At 37.5% G+C, this 23,741-nt stretch overlaps 1 protein-coding gene across 16 annotated transcripts in view; it reads left to right on the forward strand.

Annotated features, from left to right (window-relative positions):
* DST (dystonin) overlaps positions 1-23,741 on the forward strand; it is a 284,727-nt gene that overhangs the window by 173,021 nt on the left and 87,965 nt on the right. For 15 of the 16 annotated variants that reach the window (XM_015620980.2, XM_015620978.2, XM_019005962.2 and 12 more), the window contains 7 exons: positions 9,832-9,984; positions 12,004-12,237; positions 13,582-13,854; positions 15,593-16,138; positions 18,550-18,726; positions 21,316-21,439; positions 23,288-23,496. In XM_015620980.2, coding sequence (XP_015476466.1) covers positions 9,832-9,984; positions 12,004-12,237; positions 13,582-13,854; positions 15,593-16,138; positions 18,550-18,726; positions 21,316-21,439; positions 23,288-23,496 — 1,716 coding nt within the window. Of the gene's footprint in view, positions 1-651; positions 6,184-6,390; positions 6,538-6,686; positions 6,903-7,085; positions 7,233-8,251; positions 8,486-9,831; positions 9,985-12,003; positions 12,238-13,581; positions 13,855-15,592; positions 16,139-18,549; positions 18,727-21,315; positions 21,440-23,287; positions 23,497-23,741 lie in introns of all 16 variants that reach the window. The other variant, XM_033513007.1, reaches the window with a different exon arrangement.

The raw sequence follows: 23,741 nt of genomic DNA on the forward strand, positions 1-23,741 counted from the left end.
TATTTTTGGGTATGAAAATGGGAGGACATAATACAGTTAGCTCTGAGACACTATGAATATATTTGTTAATGAATATTAGTCTTAAATATGGAGTGAGTATTCTCATATACATATAGAGGCAGAGTCTGTGTAATGAGTTCAAATAATGTTGCCAAACTGACTTCATGCTTTCCATGCAAACTAAATGCAATATTTGGTACTAGAGTATCTGATTCCGTATTGTTGAGTGTATATACAGAAATGCTGTATGCTGTAAACATGAATAGCATGGTTATGTTGAATCACATACTGTTTCCAAATATTCTAATCTTTCACAGACATTTATAGCATGAAAATGTGCTTTTCAGGTATATGTTCTATTTTCCTTCTCTGCAAGCATTTCTTCTATTGTCTTTCACTAACCCTATTTATGTATGCAAAGCATAGGTTTTCAATTCACAGATGCATGTTGGTTTTAAATCTTTTATCACATCGTGTGCTGTTGAATGACTGACATAGATCACTTGCGCATTTGAGCTGCTAACATTCACAACATTCCTCCAGGCCTGGTAAGTACATGTTTTTATGCTTCTCATGCATTCAAAATCAAAAGAAAATTTTAAACATACAGTCCAAAAATGATGATAGCTTTTCTTTTATATTCCCTTTTAGGTGAATAAAGTCATTGCGGGTGTCATTGACCAAACAACTGGAGAAGTCCTTTCAGTCTTTCAGTCTATTTTAAGAGGTTTTCTTGACTATGACACTGGAATTAGATTGCTTGAGAATCAGCTGATTCTTTCTGGAATAATTTCTCCAGAATTAGGAGTGTGTTATGGTTTGGAAGAAGCTAAAGCCTATGCCTTAATTGATGAGCAGATTCTGTTGCTGCTGCAAGAATTAAGTAATGCAAAGAAGCTTATATCAGAGTCATCATTAGCAAATATTCCAGTTGTTTCAGCTTTAGAACAAGGTCTGATTTCAGAACCTCTAGCTGTTAAAATTCTGGAGAATCAGCTTTCACGTGGGTATTTGATTTTGCCATCTACTGGAGAAAAGCTGTCTTTGCAGAATGCTTTCCAGAGAAATCTCATTTCTCCAACTTTATATTCAAAGCTCCTGGAAAGACAAGATACATGCAAAGATCTCATAGACCCCAACTGTGCTGAGAAAATTTCCCTTGAACAGATGGTTCATAGAAGCATAATACATGAAGCAACAGGGTTAAGACTTCTACCTGTGAAACCACAAGAAAAAGGGAGAATTGTGTTCAAATGTGGAAGGAGGGTAACTGTTTTGAGGGCAGCCCATGAAGGGCTCATTGACAGGGGAACAATGTTTAGGCTGCTGGGTGCTCAGTTAATGTCTGGAGGTATCATTGACCCTGACTCGGGGAAGCGAGTGACTGTGGAAGAGGCCATGAGACAAGGGATGATAGACCAGGACACTGCTTGTGGGATCCTCACACATCAGGTTCAGACTGGTGGGATCCTTTGTCAAAATTCAGGACAACGCTTGACTGTCGATGAAGCTGTGCAATGCAACTTAATATCATGTACCAGTGCTCTGCTGGTATTAGAAGCACAGAGAGGCTTTGTGGGACTAATTTGGCCTCACACTGGTGAAATATTCCCTGTATCAACTTCTTTGCACCAAGATATGATTACAAATGAGCTGGCATTCAAAATACTGAATGATAGAAGGAAAATAGCTGCACTTTACATTCCAGAAACTTGTGAAATAATCAGTCTTGACAAGGCTGCAGAATCAGGGATAATAGACAGTAATACTGTATCAGTTTTGACCAATGTGACTTTACCAGATAAAATGCCCAATGTAGAAGAATTAAAATCCTCTTGTAAAAATGCTGCAAAATGGTTATCAACTTATGAATTTCTGCCATCTGTATTTCATGACTGTGAGGAGGAGCATGAAGATTCTGGCACAGAAGACCCTGTATGTCATAATCTAGATCAGGCTAAGAAACTATTAATGTCTTACCTGATGGTAAATAGTTATATGGATGCAAACACTGGACAGAGACTTTTGTTGTATGATGGACAACTGCAAGAAGTCATCAGTATGTTGCTGGAAGATGATAGTGCTGGGTACAATGCTGGTGTGTCAGAAATGGAGTTTAGTAATAAATATGTAAGCTCAAAAGGAATCCACCTTAAGTCAGCAGACACTGTTCAGGGTGCTCTTTCAGGTGCTGAGGATTCTTGTAATAACAGGAAATGTAATCAATTTGATGATTTTGGGAATTACGGATCTTCACAAGAAGATCTCCATGTGTGCAGGCCAGATGTTTGCAATATTCTTGGTACTGAGCAATCAGAATATACACAGGAGATGCTGTTAACTATCCCTGCAGAACTCAGAAATGTGGTAAGCAGCACTCAAAATTCCATGAACAGAAATGAACTTGGAGGTTTTTCGGAGGTTTCTGAGTGGACAGAACTCTGTAAACATAACAATCAGCAGACAAATTCAGGAAACACTGAAGGATATCTTCCAAATGACTCAAACACAAATATTTTTTCACAAACAGCAAAAGAAGAGATTTGTGTGGGAGACAGTCTAGATAATGAAAACATGAATGATAAAACATTAAAAAATTCCTTGAGCATGAATGATTTGTCAGATAATGAAACATGGAGGGAGCTGGAAAGGTGCACAGAACATGGGTCTCACATATTTCAAGCTGATGGTAGCAGAATGGTACAGGATAACAGCAAAAAAGATAATTTTCAGAGAAATCTTGGTTCATCCATCAGTGAAGACACTGAATATAGAATCCCAGAAGAATTGGTTAGTCAGTGTGGTGTCACACTAAAGTTTGAAGACAATAGGTATGGTGTGCAACTTCTACAGGAATATGCAGGTCCATCCCTAGAGGACTGTCCTTATATCCATGGAGGGCCATCCCTGGAGGATTGTACTGTTTTTCAGAACAAGCTGTGTCCAGAAGACAGCATAGACATGCACCACAGGCTTTCATTGGATGGTAATACTGTCCTACCTGATGTACCACCCCTGGGGGACAGTAACAGCACAGCACAAAGGCTGACAGAAGAAGAAAGTGATCTTATATTCCACAAGTTACTGCCATGTGACAGTAGTTCTGACTCATCGATAGAGGGAGATGATGGCATCCCACAGCTTGAGAGTAACTGCTTGCAGCAGGAATGTGGTGAGGCAGCCTCTGAAGAGGACAGCTCTCAGTTGGATGACGGTGATGATGATGCCTATGAAACACCTCAGGGTGGTGATGATGATGACAGTGATGTCTATGATACTCCACAAATTGATGATGATTCCTCTGACACTTCTGAAGGTGATGAGGGGTTTGATACCTTGCAGTTGGGGGATGATGGTACACCAGAGCCAAAATTGGCTGGAAGATCAGTTCCATTAGGTTTTCTGGAGGAGAGAGGTGGTCGAATAACCGTAAGAGAAGAGACCAGCTCTTTTCAAAAACTTGCAGATAATGCTGGAGAGAATGTTCATGTAAATGTGAAAGGGCAGCCTGAGAGCATAACTATAGCTTCTGCAGATTCCAAAACTATGGAGAAAATCCCTGAGGAAAGGGAAAAAACAGGAAGTTTTGGAGAGAAGGAGCAAGAATTACCAGTTACTGTTGAGAGTGAAGGAAGAAAGGAAGGAGGCATGAGCTATTTAAGGAATATGTATGAAGATGATGTACAAGACAGGAATGAGGATGTTGAAATGAAAGCAGAAGGTGATCTGTGTGAGGAGGAATCTGAAGGTACACAGGAGGTGGAAGATTACGAGGAGGATTATGATAGTTATGATGACTCTGACACTGATTCTGACAGTGAAGATGAAATGGATATTTTTTATTCACATCATCAATCTATAAGTGAAGGTGACCAGCTGCTAATTTCTGGAGAAGATGTAGAAAGGAACAATGAAAACAATCAGAATGATGACTGCTGCTGTTCTTTAGGCCACAAGACAGGATATACTTTGCAATTCCAGTCTAACCATGAAAATGAAAAACTATCCTCAGTAATATGTGAATCAATGTCAAATATTTCTGAAGAAAGATATGTTGGTCTTTCATGTACCAGTGAAGAAGACAGACAGCAGGAAACAGAAGATGAATATGGGACTTGTGTCAAAAGTGAACACATGCCACAAGATACTACTGAGCCTATTCAGTCTGAAAATACCTTTGACAGTAAATGGACATCCACTAAGAGTGAAGAAAATCCTGAAACACAGTTTAGGGTTCCAGGTTCTCAGTTTCTTGATGGTACTGTGAAATCTGACATCAGTGTGGCAGCCTACCTACAGCACGCTACTGATGATGACCAAAGTACCTGGACAAATTTGATCCTCTCAGAATGTTTTACTGATAGCAGAAATAAAGACAATAATACCATGAAAATGTTAAATTCAAATCATAGACAGAGAGAGACACTACTTGCAGAGGAAAAAGTATTAACTTATATGGAACAGCTAAAGGAAAGTTCATCCCAAATGGACAATAAATTCCTTACAGATACCCCTTATGTGAGTGATAATAGTTCTCTTAGGGACCCAATACATCCAGTCACCAGTTTGAAGCATGGTCAAATAGAGAGAGGTTTTGAAATTCTTACAGAAAATAAAAATAGAGTAAATATTATGGAGGAATGTGATGTCATGGGTAATAGTCCCATTCAGATGGAAAACCTTGGGGAAATATTTGATGCAACAGTACTTAAAGCTGCTAGAGAAACTCCTGTTGCAAGTAAAGAAAATGTTGATCAAGCTTTTCTGGACATTCAGGGTACAAGATCAGATGAATTTAAGAGCGATGTTAGCATTTCTGCTTCTTTAGAACAACATACAACATGCATAAAAGAAGGCGTCCATTCAGAACTCAATAAAACTGAATTTTGTTTTGAAGACATGGAAAGAGGGGAAAAGGGTATACAGAAGGAAAAGGATTTTCTGCTAAATACGGAAGAAATGCATTCAAGTGAATTTAACACTTACTCTTTCCCCCCACCTGATACAGTGAAAGGAGAGGAGATTAGTGTAACTAAAGAAACAGGGAGACTTAACTGTCAAAATACCGACAATGTTCTTAAAGATGTTCCAGAAAACAAAAGCAGCAATGATAGTGAAATGTTCCCCACAAAACCAGATGCTTTAGGAAGTATTGAGGATACCAAAGAATTAGGGGATGGAGGTGAAGTGCTACCTATTGGGAGACATACCTGTGTCACAGGTGTTTCTTCAGTTCTGAGTAGCACAGGGACTAAGTGGAATTACAGTGCCCAGAATGAATGTGAGATGCTGAAAGACACAAAGGGAGAAAATGTCCTGGTCAGTGAGGCTTCCTCCCTTGGAAATGGTTTCAAAAAACAAATGTCCGTGGAGCCATTGCAAAAAGAAATGGGACCCTGCAAAGATTTTCAAGTAAAGGAAGGTATTTCACAGTCAGCAGATGTATCTGATACACTGATGGAAGACTTACGGAATATATTACAAAGGAAATTGAAAACGGAGCATGTTTACTGCAAGCAGGAAGGTGAACCTCTAAGTTACTCTGATACCAGAACTTTAATGCAAAATTTACTTAAAATGGTTGGAAGCACCCAACTTGCTAGTGAGATGTCTAGTGGGTCAAATCTGAAGCAAATAAGCAATGCTGTTAGAACTGCATTAATGGTCACCACGCTGTGTACAGAGCCCAAGGACGGTGATGCTCCTTCACTGCTTTGGCCTGATTGCAGAAGTCCTGATCTTCTTCATGACATTCTGAAGCAGGAATCCTGCAGGCAAAAGACAGCTGATCCAGATGAAAGGAAGTGTGAAACAGACGTGAAAGTTCCTGTTCCCAAGCTTGCTACCACTGATCTTCTAGAAATTTTTCAAGTCTCACTTGGAGATGAAAGTACAAGCAAATTAGAGGAGCTGATAAATGGTTTGCTTATGAGCTCACAGGTTGCTGGTACCACCACAGAGTATGAGGGTAAAGGCAGAGGAGATGGGCTTCATTCTCTTTCCTCAACAGAACAATCAGAGCTTGGATCAGAAGTTGATGAAGAGAAAACATTGGCAGATAACACAGCCACTACTTGGAAAAGTGATCAGGAGCATGGGAAGACTGAAAGCCTGTCCAAAGGTTTTATTGAGCCTGTTTCGAAAACAAGAGAAGCTGTTGTGGGAGACACCCCCACTAGCATGGTAAGTAACAAGAATATGTGCTCAGTGTCCTGTGTTAATGGAATTGCATGGATCTTTCTGAGTGCTGGAGGGAAAAATTGAACTGGAAAAATGGTTGAAAAATTAGATTATAAGTTTAAAATAAATCATAATAAACTCAAGGAATTGAATCACTTATTTTCAAGTCAGTTTGGAAAAATCTTTTCTTATTTTTAAACTCATTTTCAGTTTGATGGAGTACAGCAGTGTTTAAAGTCGACAGAGAAAATGCAAGAACATTTGGCAGTGCTTCAGGATATGAAAAACCACCTAGATAAGCAGCAGCCTATTAGTAACAGCCTGGAAATACTAAAAGCTGAATTGGAACAGCTAGAGGTAAGTGTTCTTTATGCTTGTACTTCAATGATCGATGCTAGAAATAGCCCTTAGGTTTAAAAAGAGAGATGTAAAATGTATTTAAAGCAATTCAGATATAAATGTTTTTCCTAGTAACTTAATGCATTTTTTATACATTCTCTTTGTAGTCATTTGAATCAGGACTGGCTACCTTTGCAATTATCCTAAAAAAGGACATGAAGTTGGCAGAAGAATTCTTAAAGTCTTGTAACAGGGATATTCCAGAAGAGAAACTTAAAGAGCTAAAGATAAGCTATGACTCTTTGCAGGACACATTTTTGGTGGTCTGTGATAGATCTTCAAAACGAGCAAAACAAATAGTCTGCGCTGTTGACTTGGAAATGGTAAGTTTTTATCAGTGTATGTTTTTACCTTGATTTTCTTCAAGGTAATTGGGCTAAAATAAAAGAATTTGGCTTTTCTTTATTTTATCTTAGTATAAAGATACATGTATGATTCAATTTAATATGGTAGAAAATATGACTAGACTCCAGGAGCATAAATAAATATACAACTTCCCTCTCTAGTCTAAGCTTGCCGGATTGCATCAGCAACTTTTAAACCAACTGCAGGGATTTTCAGACTGGATCACAGAGAACAATAAAATCATGAATAACTTCACAATGAGTACTCATGATATAGAAGAGATGAAGAAAAGTTTACAGCTATTTAAAGTAAGTGCTCTTTACGGCAGGTATTGATGATTCTGGCGAAAGTTGCTCCTTATTAATTATTAGCTAGGTTTTTAATGCCTTCCAAGTAACCTCTATTGAATAAAGAGATGACTAGAAGTAATTGCTTAAGAAGACAGCAATTTGATAATCCAGTAATAAAATCTTGTTGATTTGCTTTTTCAATTGCAAGAGAAGTTTCTCAGTAATCCTAACTGAGAAAGCTTCTATTCTCTGGTTCTATTTACATTCGTTGCAATAAATCTGAACCTTTTAGAAATCTAATTTATAATACAAATATTTTCAGTGATTAAAATTGGATTTTTATGCATTGGGTTCAGAATCTTTGCTGAAGTTTGTCTTCCAAATCAATTATATGTGAGAACAAAAGATGGGAAAAGATGATAAGGTGTCTTTATTACACACTCCATAGAATGAGTAATGGGAAACAAAGCAGATCAAATTTTTAGTGAAAGTTCTTATACTTCTATATGTATCAATTATAAAAATTATTTTTGATGTTTTAGTGTGTTTAAAAAGAGTTCAAGAGAAATGGTATGGTCACAGGGGCTCCATGGTATGTTGCTATTGGAAGAATTTGCAACACTGCTAGAAATGTTGACATTGTTGCTATAGAGTTAAGAATAGAAATGATTTCAAGTACATATTTTGAAATTTCTGGATCTTCAGACCTAGAACTTAGAAATGTTATATCTAACCTGCCATAAATCTTTTAGAGTTGAAGGTCAGTCAGTTTTCAAACGTCCATGAGAGAGCAAAGAAATAGAGATGTACAAGATGACATTTTTTATTACTTTGACACAAGCTGAGACAAACCATGCACAAGTTCTAATGTCATACCTGAATGTGTCAGCATGATTCTGAGTTTTGATTCTCCATTGCTAAATTGTCTACTAAAAGCATTTTGGAATAGGGGCTAAGAAGAGATGGCAGGGATACTTGCGACTTGTTTGTACTCAATTTTTCTTCATTGCTAGTAATTCGCTTTGCTTCATTTACAGAACAGTGCTGCAGAGCTCAGCAGTAAAAAAATGCAACTGGAGTCCACTGCATTTGATGTTCAGTTCTTCATTTCTGAACATGCTGAAGATCTTTCTCCTAATCAGAGCAAACAGCTGTTGAGGCTCTTAAATACCACCCAGAAATCTTTTCAGGAAGCACAGGAAGCAATAACTTCTCAAGTGGAAAGTTTAGAGACTCAGTTACAGGCAGTGCAAGAGCTGGGTGATCAGAAGGTTTGCCTTTCTGTGTAAATGTGGGCTGAATGTTTTTGTCTGTGGATGAGGAATTTTAATACCAGCATGGAATATTGAGTGTATTTCTGTGTTTTCCCTTTTTACTACAGATATATTTGTAGTTCTACAAAGATTGTATTGATGAAATTTGGTGAATCATCACTTTTGTCTTTCCTTGGTAGTATACTTACAGAAACAGCATATTAAATTAAGAACAGGTCTGTTCTTTCTAGCAAGGAGAGAAATTAATGTTTCTCACAAGTGTTGTTTCTTCAGCAGCTATATCAGTAATTGATCTGAGCTATACTGATTACTGAATTTGCTCTCGCACCATTGCATAACACTTTGGTCTTGCTGAAGATTTTCTTTCCATTTATTAATTTGCTAGGTCATCTGCTTATGTGATCTTTTCTCTAGATCTTCATAGCTCAAGAACCACATTTAAAATCTGTGTACCATGGATTGTTTTGACTGAGATGGGTTAGAGGGACAACCTATGAGTAAATCAGCCAAGATACTTGCAGTTCTAGGCCTGGGCACTGGGAAAACTGTGAGTTAAGTTGGGCCAGTTATGTCTTCAGCTGGTACAGCTGCAGTTGGCAAGTGTAAGCAGCCTTTGTAGGGCCAAAAGAGGCTGATAAGATGCTGCAGCGTAACAGCACCTCCTCTTCTCCCATAGAAGCACTGTTAGGACTCAGAATCATCACCTCAGCCCCCTGTTTATGTGTAATTAAAAGTGCTTTAGTATTCTGAAGACCTCGTATTATTATGTCATAGAAACAAAAGAACATTTCTTTCTACTATATTTTATGAAAAAAACATAAAATTGACTATAGGAAAGGCACAGATAAGTTTTCTAGGACTTTGTAACAATAATGAGCTTGCATGTTTTCTTATTCTCTACTGCTTAAAAAGTCCACAGTTTCTATTCAGGTAACATGTTATGCATACCAACAGGAGCTAACTCACATTGACAACTAACCTCTGTTTTGATGTCCTTTTTTTCAGAATTAATAATGTTTATCACAGGTTTCAAGTGGTTAAGAGACTGGATTTTCACTCCTGTTGTTTGGAGATTTCATCCTTCACATGTGTGCATGGCCAGACTTCTATTGGGCAATTCCATCAAACATGGTCTCTTTTACTTACAACATTTTTGAGGTTTATCCATAACTTCTGTATGTTCATCTTGCTCTTTGTACCACTGCTATCATGTTTACAGCATACTTTTAAAATTACTGCTTTGCAATATTGATGTTCAAAGATTTCTAATGTCTATTAGAGTGTTGGTTCCTGGAGTGAGGATTTTTGGCCTTATTGTTCAATTGTACTTGGCTCTAATATAGGATGTGGCTGAACGGCAGCAGGAATGCAAAGAGAAACTGCAGGAAATCTGTGATTTGCTTACACAGACTGAAAATCGACTCATCGGACAGCGACAGTCTCTTGTTATTGGAGACAGCAAGGCTGAGCTGGAACAATACCAGACCAAACAGGAGGTATGCACAGCTCTAGTCAGAGAAGTGAAAGAAGGCTGAGTGCAGAACAGAGTGACTCGACTCTTTTGTTGAGTAACAAGGCTCATCATGTGAGAGGAGAATAAAATAGATTTGTTTGACCTACCAAAAGTAAAGGCTCAGTGGCATGCATTTAAACTGCTGCCTGTGAATACACTCCAGTACGTGCCAGTGAGAGAAAACAAACTCCCAAATGAGGAGACACTAGAATAGGGAGTATGTGCTACACATTTCAAGAAGCACTCTTGAAGCAGGCATAAATTTTGTTAATATATTAGCTTAAGATTGTTCCTGTTGAATGTGATAAAAATCATACATGCTTATTATGCTAAAATAATTTAGACAGCTTTTTAACTGGTATCAGGAAGTGTTTATTCCCGTTCGGAGTAAATTGAAAAATTTTACTGCAATGTTTTCTCTTGCCTGAGGCTTTCCATTGCTTCACTCTTGTTTTGTTCTGAATTCTGGTTCTTATTAGTATTTCTTGCAATCTCTTTGGTGTCCTCATGTAGCAAAACCCTTTCAGTTTGTTTGCTTTCCTTGCTCTTCAGCTGTATCCAGTCATCTATAAGCTTTTACTCTGTCCTAATAGATATTGAGTTTATGATAGTTAAAAGACTGAAGGATTTGGTAATCTTCTTGTTCCTCCTCCTAGTACTAGTTTACTATACTGTAGAGCTCCAACTCTCTGTAAAAAGAGAAATTTCCTTATTCATCTTGCCTTGCTTTACTTGTCTTTGAAGTAATGCATATAGTTTGTCAAAGTTGCTCTTATAGTCAGTCACCCCTGGGGTAGCTTTTAATATCTCTTTACTGTCTTAAGGATTTGTGGTCTAAATGGGGGTACTCATGGGGAGGGAAGAACTGATACAGCATATGCCTTTTTTTTTTTTTTCATCAGCTGTTTGTGACTATCTAACAGACTAATTGTTTTCTGACTGATTTCTTGGAATGGCCGTTCAAAAAATGTGTCTTAGGAGGGGTTGGGGGTTAAAACCCAGTCTTTTTTATGTCAAGTCAAGCTTTCATCCTCAGTGCACTGTTTGAAAGGGAGTGCAGAGAGCTTGGTCACAGGAGAAGCTGTTGTTGATACAGGGTCCCCAGGAAAATCTTACTAATGTACTTGCTGAAGTGTTAAAATGAGCTGCAGTTTTAGCTGCATTTACATTCTATAATTGCTGCAAAATCTGTAGTCTAGAATGAGGATCAAATGTTCTGTCTTGCATCTCCTAGATTGTTACGCTGCATAAAAAGGTGAAAAATGTCATTGTTTCAGTAACTGTGGGAATGTATTCAACAGTGAAATCCTTACAATTAAAGCTCCTCTCAGATAATTGGGAAGACAGACTAAGAAAACTGCTTTGGGTAAATTAAAACTGAAGATCTGCCCTCTATAAAATTCAGTGGAAGTAAACATTCTTGAGAGACTGAAATACTATGATTGATTACAATAGAAGAAGAAAAAACATTTATGCCATTTCTGGCCTGAACAAACCCAAGAAATATGGGACAGCTTTCACCCAGGAAAGATGATTATAATTTTCTGACTTCTATTCAGTTAGCTTATTTTCAGCAGCTTTCTATTAGGATAGTAATGAACCAGAATTTGTAAGGATACTCACTTACTAACTGCAGTGTAGATTTACTTAAGTCTTGATTTCTAAAAAAATAAGATATATGTTCTTCCACATATGTGGAAACACAATATTTGAACTTCAAAAAAAGGCCAAAAAAAGGCCTCAGTCTGAATAGGACTGTAAGGAAACAGATTTGCAATTCTAAAAAAACAAGTTGTGAAAGACAGATTGAACTGTAACAACACTGTCAGATATTGATGCCTTTGATTTTAATAATTGTCTGCAACTTAGTAATGTATCATGTGCAGCTAGGAAGGACCAGTGTGGTGCTTACCCCTAGAAGAGAGATAGTTCCAATTAAATTAATTGGGAAGATCTCATGAATAATATACTAACTCCTGTTTGCTTTCTTTTTTATTAAAAGGAGATACAAAAAGACATGAGAACAAGTGCCCAGACACTGGCAGAGATCGTGAAAAATACTGAAACCTTCTTGAAAGAGAATGGAGAAAAGTTGTCACAAGAAGACAGGACAATTCTGGAGCAGAAATTAAATGAAGCTAAGACAAAGTGTTTGCTCCTTAGCCAGAAGGCAGAAGAGTCCAAAAAAGAACTGGATAAAGCTATGACAACAGCAATTAAGCAGGAAACAGAAAAGGTTTTTAGACAACCATTTCATACCTTTATTCAAACCTTTTTCATGTCTTATGATACTAGTTGTGCAACTTATTGTGTGGTGGGTTGACCTTGTCTGGATGCCAAAAAGTGATTCCATCACTTCCTTCCTCAGCTGAACATGGAAGAAAAAATGTAATGGAAAGCTTGTGGGTTGAGATAAGGGCAGGGAGACATCACTCACAGTCGGAGTCACAGGCAGAGCAGGTTTGACTTGGGGAAATTAATTTATTACCAATCAAATCAGAATAGGACAATAAGAAATAAAAAAATAAATCTTAAAGATACCTTCCCTCTACTTCTCCCTTGTTCCTGAGCTCAGCTCTGGAGTTCTCTCCCTCATTCCCACCACTGATGCCAGGGGGATGGAGAATGTGAGTTGTGGTGAGTTCATCACACATTGTCTCTACTGCTCCCTCCCTCAAGGGGAGGACATCTCACACTCTTCCTGTGCTCCAGTGTGGGGTTCCTCACGCAGGAGACAGTCCTTCATGAACTTCTCCAACATGAGTCCTTCCCAAGGGTTCCAGTGTGGTCCCTTCCATGGGGTGCAGTCCTTTAGGCACACTGTTCCAGTACGTGGAATGACCCCATGGGGTCACAAGTTGTGCCACAAGCCAGCTCAAGTGTGGGCTTCCCACAGGGTCACAGCTTCCTTTGGTCATCCATGTGCTCTGCAGTGGGGTCTTCCCAGGATCTCTGCACCCCTGTGTCCCTCCTCAGGCTTCAGGTGGATCTCTGCACCCCTGTGTCCCTCCATGGGCTGCAGGGGCACAGCTGCTTCACCATGGGCTGCACCAGGGGCTGCAGGGGAATCTCAGCACCTGGAGCACCTCCTGCCCCTCCTTCTGCACTGACCTTGGTGCCTGCAGAGCTGTTCCTCTCACATCTTCTCACCCCTCTCTTCAGGCTGATATTTTTTATACATTTTTTTACTATGTGATCCCAGAGTTGCTACCACCATTGCTGATGGGCTTGGTCTTAGCAAGTTGTGGGTCCATGCTGGGGCCACTTGGCATTGGGTCTGTTGGACATGAAGGAAGCTTCTCAGAGAAGCCTCCCCCGCAGCCCCTCCAATTCCAAAACCTGTCGAAGCAAATACATACCCAATACATATTGATAAACTGTGGAGAGGTTAATATCATATTTAATTTGGGTAATAAATAATATGTTGATTTATTCTCTCATAAAATAAACAGCAACCTCTTTATTAATAAAAAATTTCTTTGATGTTAATGTATTTTAAATCATTTATTTGTGTATTTATTACATATTTTGTGATATTTAAAGAAGATTTCTAAATTGAAACTTTGAAATTTCAATGTAGGTTGCAGCCATAGAACAGCTGGAAGAAAGCAAAAATACAATAGAAAATCTTTTGGATTGGTTATCAAATGTGGATAAAGAAGCAGAGCATGGCCGGAAGTTTCAGCAAGTGATAGAACAGAATGGAACACACTTTGAAGAAGGAGATGTGAAAGTTTTGGAAGGAGAGGAGGATGATGTCAACGGTAATCTGCTGGAAGACATTGAAACTCGGGTGGATGGACTAGTAAAAAGCATAGATGATAATCTGAACCAGCAGTATCAGAAAGTCAAGGTATTGTTACTGAGTTTATTAAACATTTAGGTATATCACTCCTTATTCAGCATAAGTGAACTCAATCTCATCCTGTCTGTCATAGGCTTTGGAGCAAACCCTAGAAAGATAGTAATACACGGTAATACAGGAATTCCAGTAGTTAGAATGTATTGCACATTTGTCACTTTTTTGCTGCCACTATAGATTTTTTCTGCAAAATAAGAGATAGGACATATTCTGCAAGGTAAATGTAAAGAATCTTTGTGGTGAGTCTGTTATTTTTTGTAGTGAGGAATTGACGCAAGCAAATAAAATGCAAAAAGTAGCAATATAAATTCATACCCTTTCTGTGACTTTTTCAAAAATCTTTGTGATACCCAGATGATTCATCCCATTTTAATCCCCTGTGAATACTGATTGCAAATTGCTGCAAATAATAGTTTACTGAAATTATAGTTTTCATTTCCTACAACTTTAACACATGGACAAAGCAGTGTTTGAAGTCTTCAGAAGAGTGAATTACATAAAATTACAGTACAGCATTCTAAAAATAGATTTTCCTTCCTTTTGAAGCATTTCAAATAATATGAGTTCAGTTTTATGGTGTTTGCTGACTTACAGCTGAGAAGCCAAGAAACTTTAGGTATGTGTTGATTGGCACCGTAAAGAAAATTATTGAGCTTGTAGCTGATAGTATTTTGGATTTCCTATTTTATTAGAAAACCTAAAAACCAAAACCCCAAAAACAGCCTAAACAAATAGGATTATTGGGTTTTGTGCACATGATATTTTTACATCTACTTTTTTGACAGTTAATTTCTGCACCAACTGCCTACAGAATAATTGGCCAGTGTACTCATGGAGGAAAAACATACTTATTTTTCATGGGGGACCTTCAAGAATGAAGGATTTTTTGAAAGAATATATTTGAAATATGTTTTTCATTTGGAATATAGTACTAGTTCCTGGACTTAAATATTTTTGTGGGATTGAAAATATACATAGATTGTGTGTTGATTTTTAATGTCAGCTGGACCTATAGTTTTTTAATTAATTATGTTTAATAAGAATCATGGCTCTTGATTTTGAAATTTCAAAACCCAAGTAATAATTTCTGTTCACTGAGTGTAGGAAGAAAATAACTCTACTATGTTTGATGCTTTTACTCCTTTGGGTCTGCTTGTCTGTAATGGTAGCTACAATATAAGTAATGGGACATGGAGAGTTTTGATTTGGGAAGCTGCCAAGTTACATTTGAATGTTTTATTTGTTAAATCCCGTTTTGAAATTATGAGAATTAGGGAAATTTTGATTACGCTAAGTACACTACCATAAATGCTAAATAATAAGCAAATTGATTTTGTTAGGAAAGAAAATAAAATAGATTGATAATGTCTAGTTTTGCTCTACAGAGTTGTGTTTTGGAAGTACAGGGGAAAATATTTGTGATATATACATCCACATATTGCTGCATTGCAATGATACTTGAACATTGCCATATACTCATGGCCTGTACATCTGGCAAAAATTACCATTGAATGTTTTTCTTTCAAAATGTTAAATGTTAAAAAATTTTTAACTGCACAGAAATATGATGACCAAGAGTCACACTTTCACTTAAATTGCTGAAAAAATGTGGGGTTTAAAATAAAAAGATAAGAAAATTAGAAAAGCCTTTTATCATTTTGTTTTACATGTCCTTTTCTAAGGAACCGTGTGAGAAGGTGCTGATTGTAATTTATTCTTTTATTTGTAGGCTCAACATGAGAAAATTATTTCACAGCAGCAGGCTATCATAGTAGCAACTCAGTCTGCTCAGACACTGCTTGAGAAACAAGGGCACTACCTTACCCCTGAAGAAAAAGACAAGATGCAAAGGAACATGAAAGAGCTGAAGGCTCAGTATGAGACTGCTTTGGCTGAATCAGAACGAAAAATGAAATTGACCCATTCTCTAAGGGAGGAATTGGAGAAATTCGATGCAGACTATAGTGAATTTGAAATGTGGCTGCAGCAGGCAGAACAAGAACTTGACAATTTGGAGGCAGGTGCTTCTGACTTCAGTGGTATTATGGTCAAACTGAAAAGGCAGAAGAGTTTTTCAGAAGATGTTATCTCTCACAAAGGTGATTTACGCTATATCACAATTTCTGGACAAAGAGTTTTGGATGCTGCAAGGTCATGTAGCAAAAGAGATGGTGTGAAGGTTGACAAAGATGGTATAGATACTTCGGCTACTTATGCTGAAGTGCAAAATAAACTGGATAGAGCTTCAGATCGCTTCAAATCTCTCTATACTAAGGTAAGTTTTATTTATACTGAATAGGAATGACTACTGTAATTGACTTAGCAATTTGTGTAGACAGGAGCTAGTTGATGAAACAAACACCATGAAAAGCTGTAAATTCTTTGTTTCTCAAAGATATCAGAACAAGATGCTTTTCTGGCAGATCTACTTTAGTCAAGTGTCAGACTGTTAAAGGTCTGAATAGATGATACTTTCTACTTTGTGTTACAAGGAAGAAATGGGACTAGAGTTCTTCATTGTTCTTTCCAGTCTTAAACAGCTTCTGAGACTGTGGCATCTAAGAATGCCTTGAGTAATGTTTTGGGGGGGAAAGAAATTGTAATACTTTCAGATGCATAATGTTATTTTATGTTGCTTGCAATATTTTCCCAGCTATTTATTTATTGTGCTCCCTACTAATAAAATGAGTGTAAAAAGAGACTATGCCAAAAATAGCAGTAAAGATTTAATTTGTATCCTGAAAGAGTTTGTCCCAGTGTGACCTTTGTTGTTAGCACTAGGCATGAAAGAACTTAGTGATTTAAGGACAGCAATTATTTTCCACTGCTCTGCCAAGTGAACATTTTATCCTTAAGAATACCAGATTAGTGTCTAACTAATGAGTAATTAGCAGTGCAAAATCCTCCATGTACCTTAGAGAGGGAAGATAACCTAGCTCTTTTTGCCAGGGTCGCATATGGAATCTGCCTGATAGAACTAAACAAATATCACCAACAAGTCTCACATGCCAAATTTCCAGCTGTTTTCCAAAACACAGCTGCTTTTCAATATTGATAATATTCCAGAATGGTAAACTTTTGAGATAATTATTAACTGAACCATTGAAGAGAGAGTTGCTGTCAGCAGCCTTTGATAGTGCCATCTCATATTTTTTTAAGGCCATAGGTTCAAACTTCTTAGTAGGGCTTCAATGTCCACTGGTATAGTGTTGGTCCATAATAGTGACCATCTGTGTTTGGACATTTTTATTTCTTTAAGGTTTTCATGCTCAGAAATGTAAATTGTATAAAGACATGTGTTTGATTGCGTGGTTAAAAAAGCAGTGTAAAACTTGTTTTCTTGGTTTTTCAAGACAGCTGTTCATTTATAGAAGCACATTTTCCTTTTTGTGCTTAACTGGTATGAACAGAGAAACTAAATTGGCAGCTCTGTTGACAGATTTCTTCTGGTTGGTTATTGAATTATATTGAAAGTGAATGTAAAGATTTAATAAAAAAAGTTTCAGATCTGTTATTTTTATGCACATAAAAATCCCATGCCAGCAGCTTGATTTGTCAATTTTCCAAATTCTGTCCTTTCCATACATACATTTAGCAGGGTTATAATAGAAATGTTTTAAATATTTGACAATAAATATGCAGAACAAAGTAGACATTTTGTGTCTTTAAGGACAGAATTCTTAAAAGTGAGATTGTTCACAATTAGTGAGATTTTCCAAACTGTAAATGAATTGCTGGTAACCTTTTTTGCCTTTTGTAAAGGTTTCTTGCTTTTAATAAATATTTAGATTGCTTTCACTTCTATATATATATATGTATTTGCACATGTGTGAGACATGATTTTATAGGTTTATGTGTTGAGGGAATCCTAAAGTCAGTTCTTGGTTAACTGATTCTATAAATAAGCATGTTCTATGTTTGCCCGCCAGATGGCGACCAAGTATTATTTGTAAATATTAAAATACAGTGTCAGGAAGGTTCAGAATATAAATATTTAATATAACTGGTTATAAATATTATGACTTGATACAATCAGATTTTTCTTGTGCAACCATCTCCGTCTCAGTGAAAGAGTTTCACTGACTTTCTTTATGTGACAATTCCCTGTAAACATTTTGGGGTATGCTAACATATAGGACTAATAGGACCTTGTTCAGATGACATTTTTAAGTGTATAAAACAAAGCATAAGTACAATACCCAACCATATCACTTTGGATTCACTATGCAGGTAAGGTAGCTATGAAAACAGGCTGTATTTTAATGAACATACGTATCTCTCCTTATTCTTAAAAAAAAATTATAGCTTCCATTGGCTTTCTACATTTCTACTTTCCACTTGCTTTCTACATTTTTGGTGCCTGAGTTCTGATAAAGAATCTTTATATCAGTGAATAAGAAATAATTCCTGAAGTTTTTCCTATTCTAATACAGCAAGTAAGAACCAAATTTCCCATCTTCATCAGTGATTTTATCCTAAATCCTTGTTTAGGAGCACAAACTGGTAAGCGCTGAATAGTCTGTCCAGCTGTCATGTCTTAGTTCAGAAATCAGTTAGTCAGTGAAATGATGGTAGGAAAAAATGATGCAGTATTACAGGAAGGAATGTATAACTTTCAGATTGGTATGAAATGCAGCACACAGTTTAACACCTGTGTATTTGCTTGTTTCTTTTTCACTCTTTTAGTGTAGCATCCTTGGAAATAACCTTAAAGACCTGGTGGATAAATACCAGCATTATGAAGATGCCTCATCTGGACTTTTGTCAGGTCTCCAGGCCTCTGAAATAGCTGTGAGCAAACAATTATCAGAGCCAATTGCAGTGGATCCCAAAAATCTCCAAAGACAACTTGAAGAAACTAAGGTGAAAAGCTTTAGAATACAGCAGCACTTTTGTCTTAAAAGGAACTGCTTTTGGTCTGAAAAATGGGTTGATCTAGTGTAATCCAAGTGGCCACAGGCCAAATTCTTGCCTTGCATGTGGGCATACATATGGTTCTGAAATTTGGCTGTCCAGAGTAATATCTGAAAACACTGGGTGAAAAAAAATGGGGTACCAAGATGCAGTGGTGAAAGCAAGATGTGTTTTCAATCACTTAGCAAATGATAGGGTGAAATCTGGAAAGTTTTTGAACTACAAAAGGATTTAGTGATGATGGTTTGCTATCAGAATAAGGCATGGATAGGGTTCCAGATAGAGAATTCCATTTGATTGTTGTCTGTGACTATTTATTTTTTTTTTCTGTTCACATTTGTGTGTTACTTCATTATGAAAGGGATCATACCAGGTGAACAGTGTGATGTGAGTAGTCTGTTTCAATTTCTCCCAGTGCTACATACCCTGCAGAGAGTGAATCTAACATAATTGGTGTTGCACAGAAAAATGGTATTTTTTGGGTTTTTGCCACTGAGGATGTAACTCATGACTTCATGTAAATCCTAGTACAGGCAAGACAAGTTAGTGATAGATCTTATGAAAGTTAAACTCTGGATACCTATACAAAGTGTAGGTTTGGAGAAGTCTTTAGAGCCCAAGTATATAAAATTTCATATAGTCTGTCATCTTTGAACTGACTGTTATATTTTCATAAACACATTCAATCACCTATAATATAAATAAAGTGCAAGATTATTTGGTTTTTAGTGAGCAAGGCTAATGGTCAGGCACTTCCTCACTGTTTTGTCTGTGCTCAATAAAGTATCAGTGCAGGTCAGACACATTTACTATTGGAAAATGATCATCAATGGCCTTTGGAAAGTATATGCTTTAACCATTTCCCTTTCAACAGCATGAGCAGTAGTTACCTTTATCTATGGTATCTTTCAGATTGGCCACTGGAAATGCCCAGCACTTTTTTGCATGACAGGAAAAGGAGACAAATCACAACCATGTTTAAGACAACAAAATTAAAAGTGTAAATTGTGGACTCCTAACAATTGAATGTTTAGGTGTATTTGTGCTTCCAAGTACTAGAAGAGTAGGAATAAAACTAATTATAATTTGAAGCATAATTTAAAATTTTTGTTCCTTATGCCAAAATGAATTATATTCTCTATAATGCAAATTTTCATGGATGCAATACAAAAGGAGTGAGTACTAGGGTTCTTTTTATGAAATGTCTACATGGATTACTTGCTATACAAAAGAGCACTCAATGACTATGAGCTGGGAAGAACGGAGAGGGTACAAAATGTCAAAAGATTCAAAGGAATAGAAAAAGCAGGAGGCTGAAGAAAGCAAGCCAATTAATGAAAGCAAAACAAAGAGTATTTTGAGGAAGTCAGGTGTTGAAAGTTAAAGCTGTCCCTTGTAGCCAACACAGGCAGCTGATAATCCAGCTAGACACAGACCTTGGCAGCATGGTGAGGTCTAATCTTTTTATGGGGATTAACTGTTCTTCAGAATATTCTTCACTGCCTCTGGCATCAGCTTGCTTGCCTTCTGTTAGCATACAAAGTTTTCTGGTACATCTTCTTTTTCTTTGTTTTTTTTTCTTTTCCTTTCCTTTTTGTTTTTCCTTTCTGCACAAACACTAGCCTAAGCCTCTTGGAGACTCATTGTGTCAAATGGGTCAGCAAGATGATGTACTGTGCTCTGGCACACTCTTATGCTCTGGGTACCAGTGATGAATGCACTGCCAGCACTTTGTGCTGGCAGGGCACATAGGATTACCTTTTGATTCATATATTCATTGAGTATCAATGAATATTCAAAAAATAAATGAGATGTCCCTTCATTTTGGACTTGAATAAGGTTCAAGTGAATCAAAACAAACACTAGCACAGAGGCCTGAAATAATTCAAAGATTATTTACCCTAAAGTACTCTTACACACTAGAGAGGTGAAGCCCCTAGATGTTGATTCAGCCTTACTGTCTTTGTTGAGTCTGGAGAAAATCATGGCTGGGCTAGTCTCTGAACATGTGTTCCTTGGTTAGGTGGACAAACCTAGGCCAAATTCAGCCACACAGGGGTACCTGGCTGTGAAGGCAATCATCTTGTTTCAAGCTGTTCCTGTTTGTGCTACAATATCAGCCTGATCCTTTGTCAGTACCACTGCTGATGAATGTGTAACTGCTGCTGTTGATTGTACGCTTTTCCTTCTGAATTGTTCTGAGATGCTGAACTGAAAAATGTGTTTATAATCATCTGTACAAAGGGTCTTTAGAACAAATTAATCAAAAGACATGTTTGAAGTTACGTGTAAAAATAAGTTGTGTCAGACAAGTGTTCTAAAACATAAGGTAAAAAAGATGGTGAATGAACTAAAACAATGGCCAGAAGGTTAACAGCAGCCATAACCACAGGTCAGGGTTTTTCTTAAGGAGAGGTCACAAATTGAGTTAGTTTATTCCCAGCACTAAGTTTAGGTTCTGTGATTGTATCTCAAGTCTTACTTATGTAAATATCAACTGTACTGAAAAGCATAACTGATAATAGTGGAATTTTACAGGTTCTTCAGGGACAAGTGTCTAATCACCAAATTGCTGTAGAAAAACTGAAAAAAGCTGCTGAAGTGTTATTGGACACAAGGGGAGAGTTGGCACCAGACAAAGATGAGATTCAGAAAACACTGGGTAAAATATTTGCTTTTCTTAATACCTCTTTTTATCACTTGTGTCTGCACACAGGTTCTGGAAGAAAAAAATTACAGAGCTTCCACATTCTTCTGTCACTGTTTAAATCCATGTTTTGTTGAGTCATAAGTCATTACAACACAGTAATTTTATTGTTGGTCTCTCTCCTACGTGGATCCATATGTTTTTCACTGACATTTCATTTTTTTTCTTTTTACAGAAATAGGGATTGCTTGAACAGAGGTAGTGATTTGCTGGGGATCATAAATTCTCCAGAGAAACATTACTCCAAAGAATCCGTTTACAAGCAGTTATTTGAAGTTTTTTTAGCTTAGGAATTACTTCCTTCTAACTTTAAGGAACTATCTGTGAAGGGGTTGACTTTGGCAGGGTGCCAGATGCTCACCCACCTTCTCTCTCACTCCCGTTGATCAAGTGGACAGGAGTAAAAATTAAGATAGAGAAGCCCATGGGTTGAGATAAAGATGGGGAGATCACTCACATTTTACTGTCATGGGGAAAATAGATTTGACTTGGCAAAAATTAACTTTCTGTTGTTGCTAAATGAAATAGGTTTGGGAAATGCGAAACAAAGACAAATTACAGCAACACTTTCCTCCACCCCATTGTTTTTTCCAGGCATACTATTACTCCTTCCTTCCTAACTGGTCCCCCTTCCTCCCTGCCAAACAGTGCAGTGTGGATGGGAAATGGATGCTTGTGGTCAGTCCATAATTTCTCTGCTGCTGCTTCCTCCTCACATGTTTCCCCTGCTCTGGTGAGGGACCTCTCTGCAGGCTGAAGTCTTTTGGGCTAATATTATTCTAGTGTGGATATAGGCTGTGTTTACTTCAGGAAATATCCACCTCCTCTAGCCTGGGTCCTCTACGTGCTGCAGTGTGTTTATCTCCTCCTCCATCCTCCACAGGCTTCAGGGGAATCTCTGGTCCAGCACCTGGAACATCTCTTCTCCCTCTTTCTTCTCTGACCTTCATGTCTGCAGGGCTGTTTTCATACTTTATTTTCCCTCATTTCTCAGTCCCGTGCAGTGTTTTCCCTTTTCTTAAATATGTTTTTCCAGTGGCACCACCAGTTTGGCTGAGGAGCTCAGCTGTGCCCTGTGATGGGTCAGCTGGAGTTGGCTGCAACCATCTGTGTCTTCCATGGGGCAGTCCTTGACCTCCTCTCACATGAGCCAAAATTTGTCACTAGCAAACCCTTACCACCACCAAAACCTTACCACCTACACCTCTTTCCTATCAGTTGTGGGAAGTAGCACAGCATGACATTCACCACTGTCTGAAGTTTGAAGACTCTTTCTGTGTGTCACACAGCTATCTCTTCATGGAATCCCATAAATAAGTTGCAGAACAAAATAAAACAACTGTGGCTTGACTCTTTGGAGTTGGTGATAAAACTCTATGGGAGGTACACAGAGCTTATAACTTTGGGAGAGTTATTTTGAAAGTGTTGGATGTCTAATGAAGAACCTCTCAGATCTCACAATAACATAAGAGACATAATTATAGAAAAGCTGTCTTAATACTTTGCTGTTTTATTTCTTGGGTACAGTCAACAGATACCTTAAGCTAAAGCTACGTGGAAACCAGTTTCTAACACTGGGCACTACAGTTATATGCTACTCCCTCATTTCCCTTGTCCAGTGTGTTTCCTGACTCTGTTTGAAGTTGTTGGTCTTTGTTTCCATGTTTTTACTGACTAAAGTTGACTTCTGTTTTCTTCATTCTAACGTAGCAATTTTTGACTCAACTGGCGAGTGCTGGTGAAGTAACCTAAAAGCTTAGTTTGGCTAGAGATAAAAATTGAAATATATCTTCTCTTTATCAGATGATATTGTGGAAAGATATGACAATTTGTCTAAATCTGTGAATGAAAGGAATGAGAAGCTTCAAGTAACTCTGACACGATCCCTAAGTGTGCAGGATGGTTTGGATGAAATGCTGGATTGGATGGAAGGAGTTGAAAAGAGCCTTAAAGAGCAAGATCAAGTGCCTTTGAATTCTGCTGCTATTCAGGACATTATTAGTAAAAGCATCGTAAGTAGCATTCTTTGAAAAAATAAACTTTTGTTTGATAATTCAGATTTAAATAAAGAATTAAAATCTTAGGTTGGCACTTTTTATGGATTCAAAATACTAGAGGACTGTTGTGTGAAGTGAAACTGTTCATACGGATTTTGTAGCTGAAATAGATTACACTGATGGTCTAGCTTTTGTTGCTTTATATGGTAGATGAATTTCACTTCTTAAAATTTAATTGCAAGTAATACAAAGTAGTTATT

Source organism: Parus major, chromosome 3 (genome assembly GCF_001522545.3).
Source record: "Parus major isolate Abel chromosome 3, Parus_major1.1, whole genome shotgun sequence".
NCBI lineage: Eukaryota > Metazoa > Chordata > Aves > Passeriformes > Paridae > Parus > Parus major.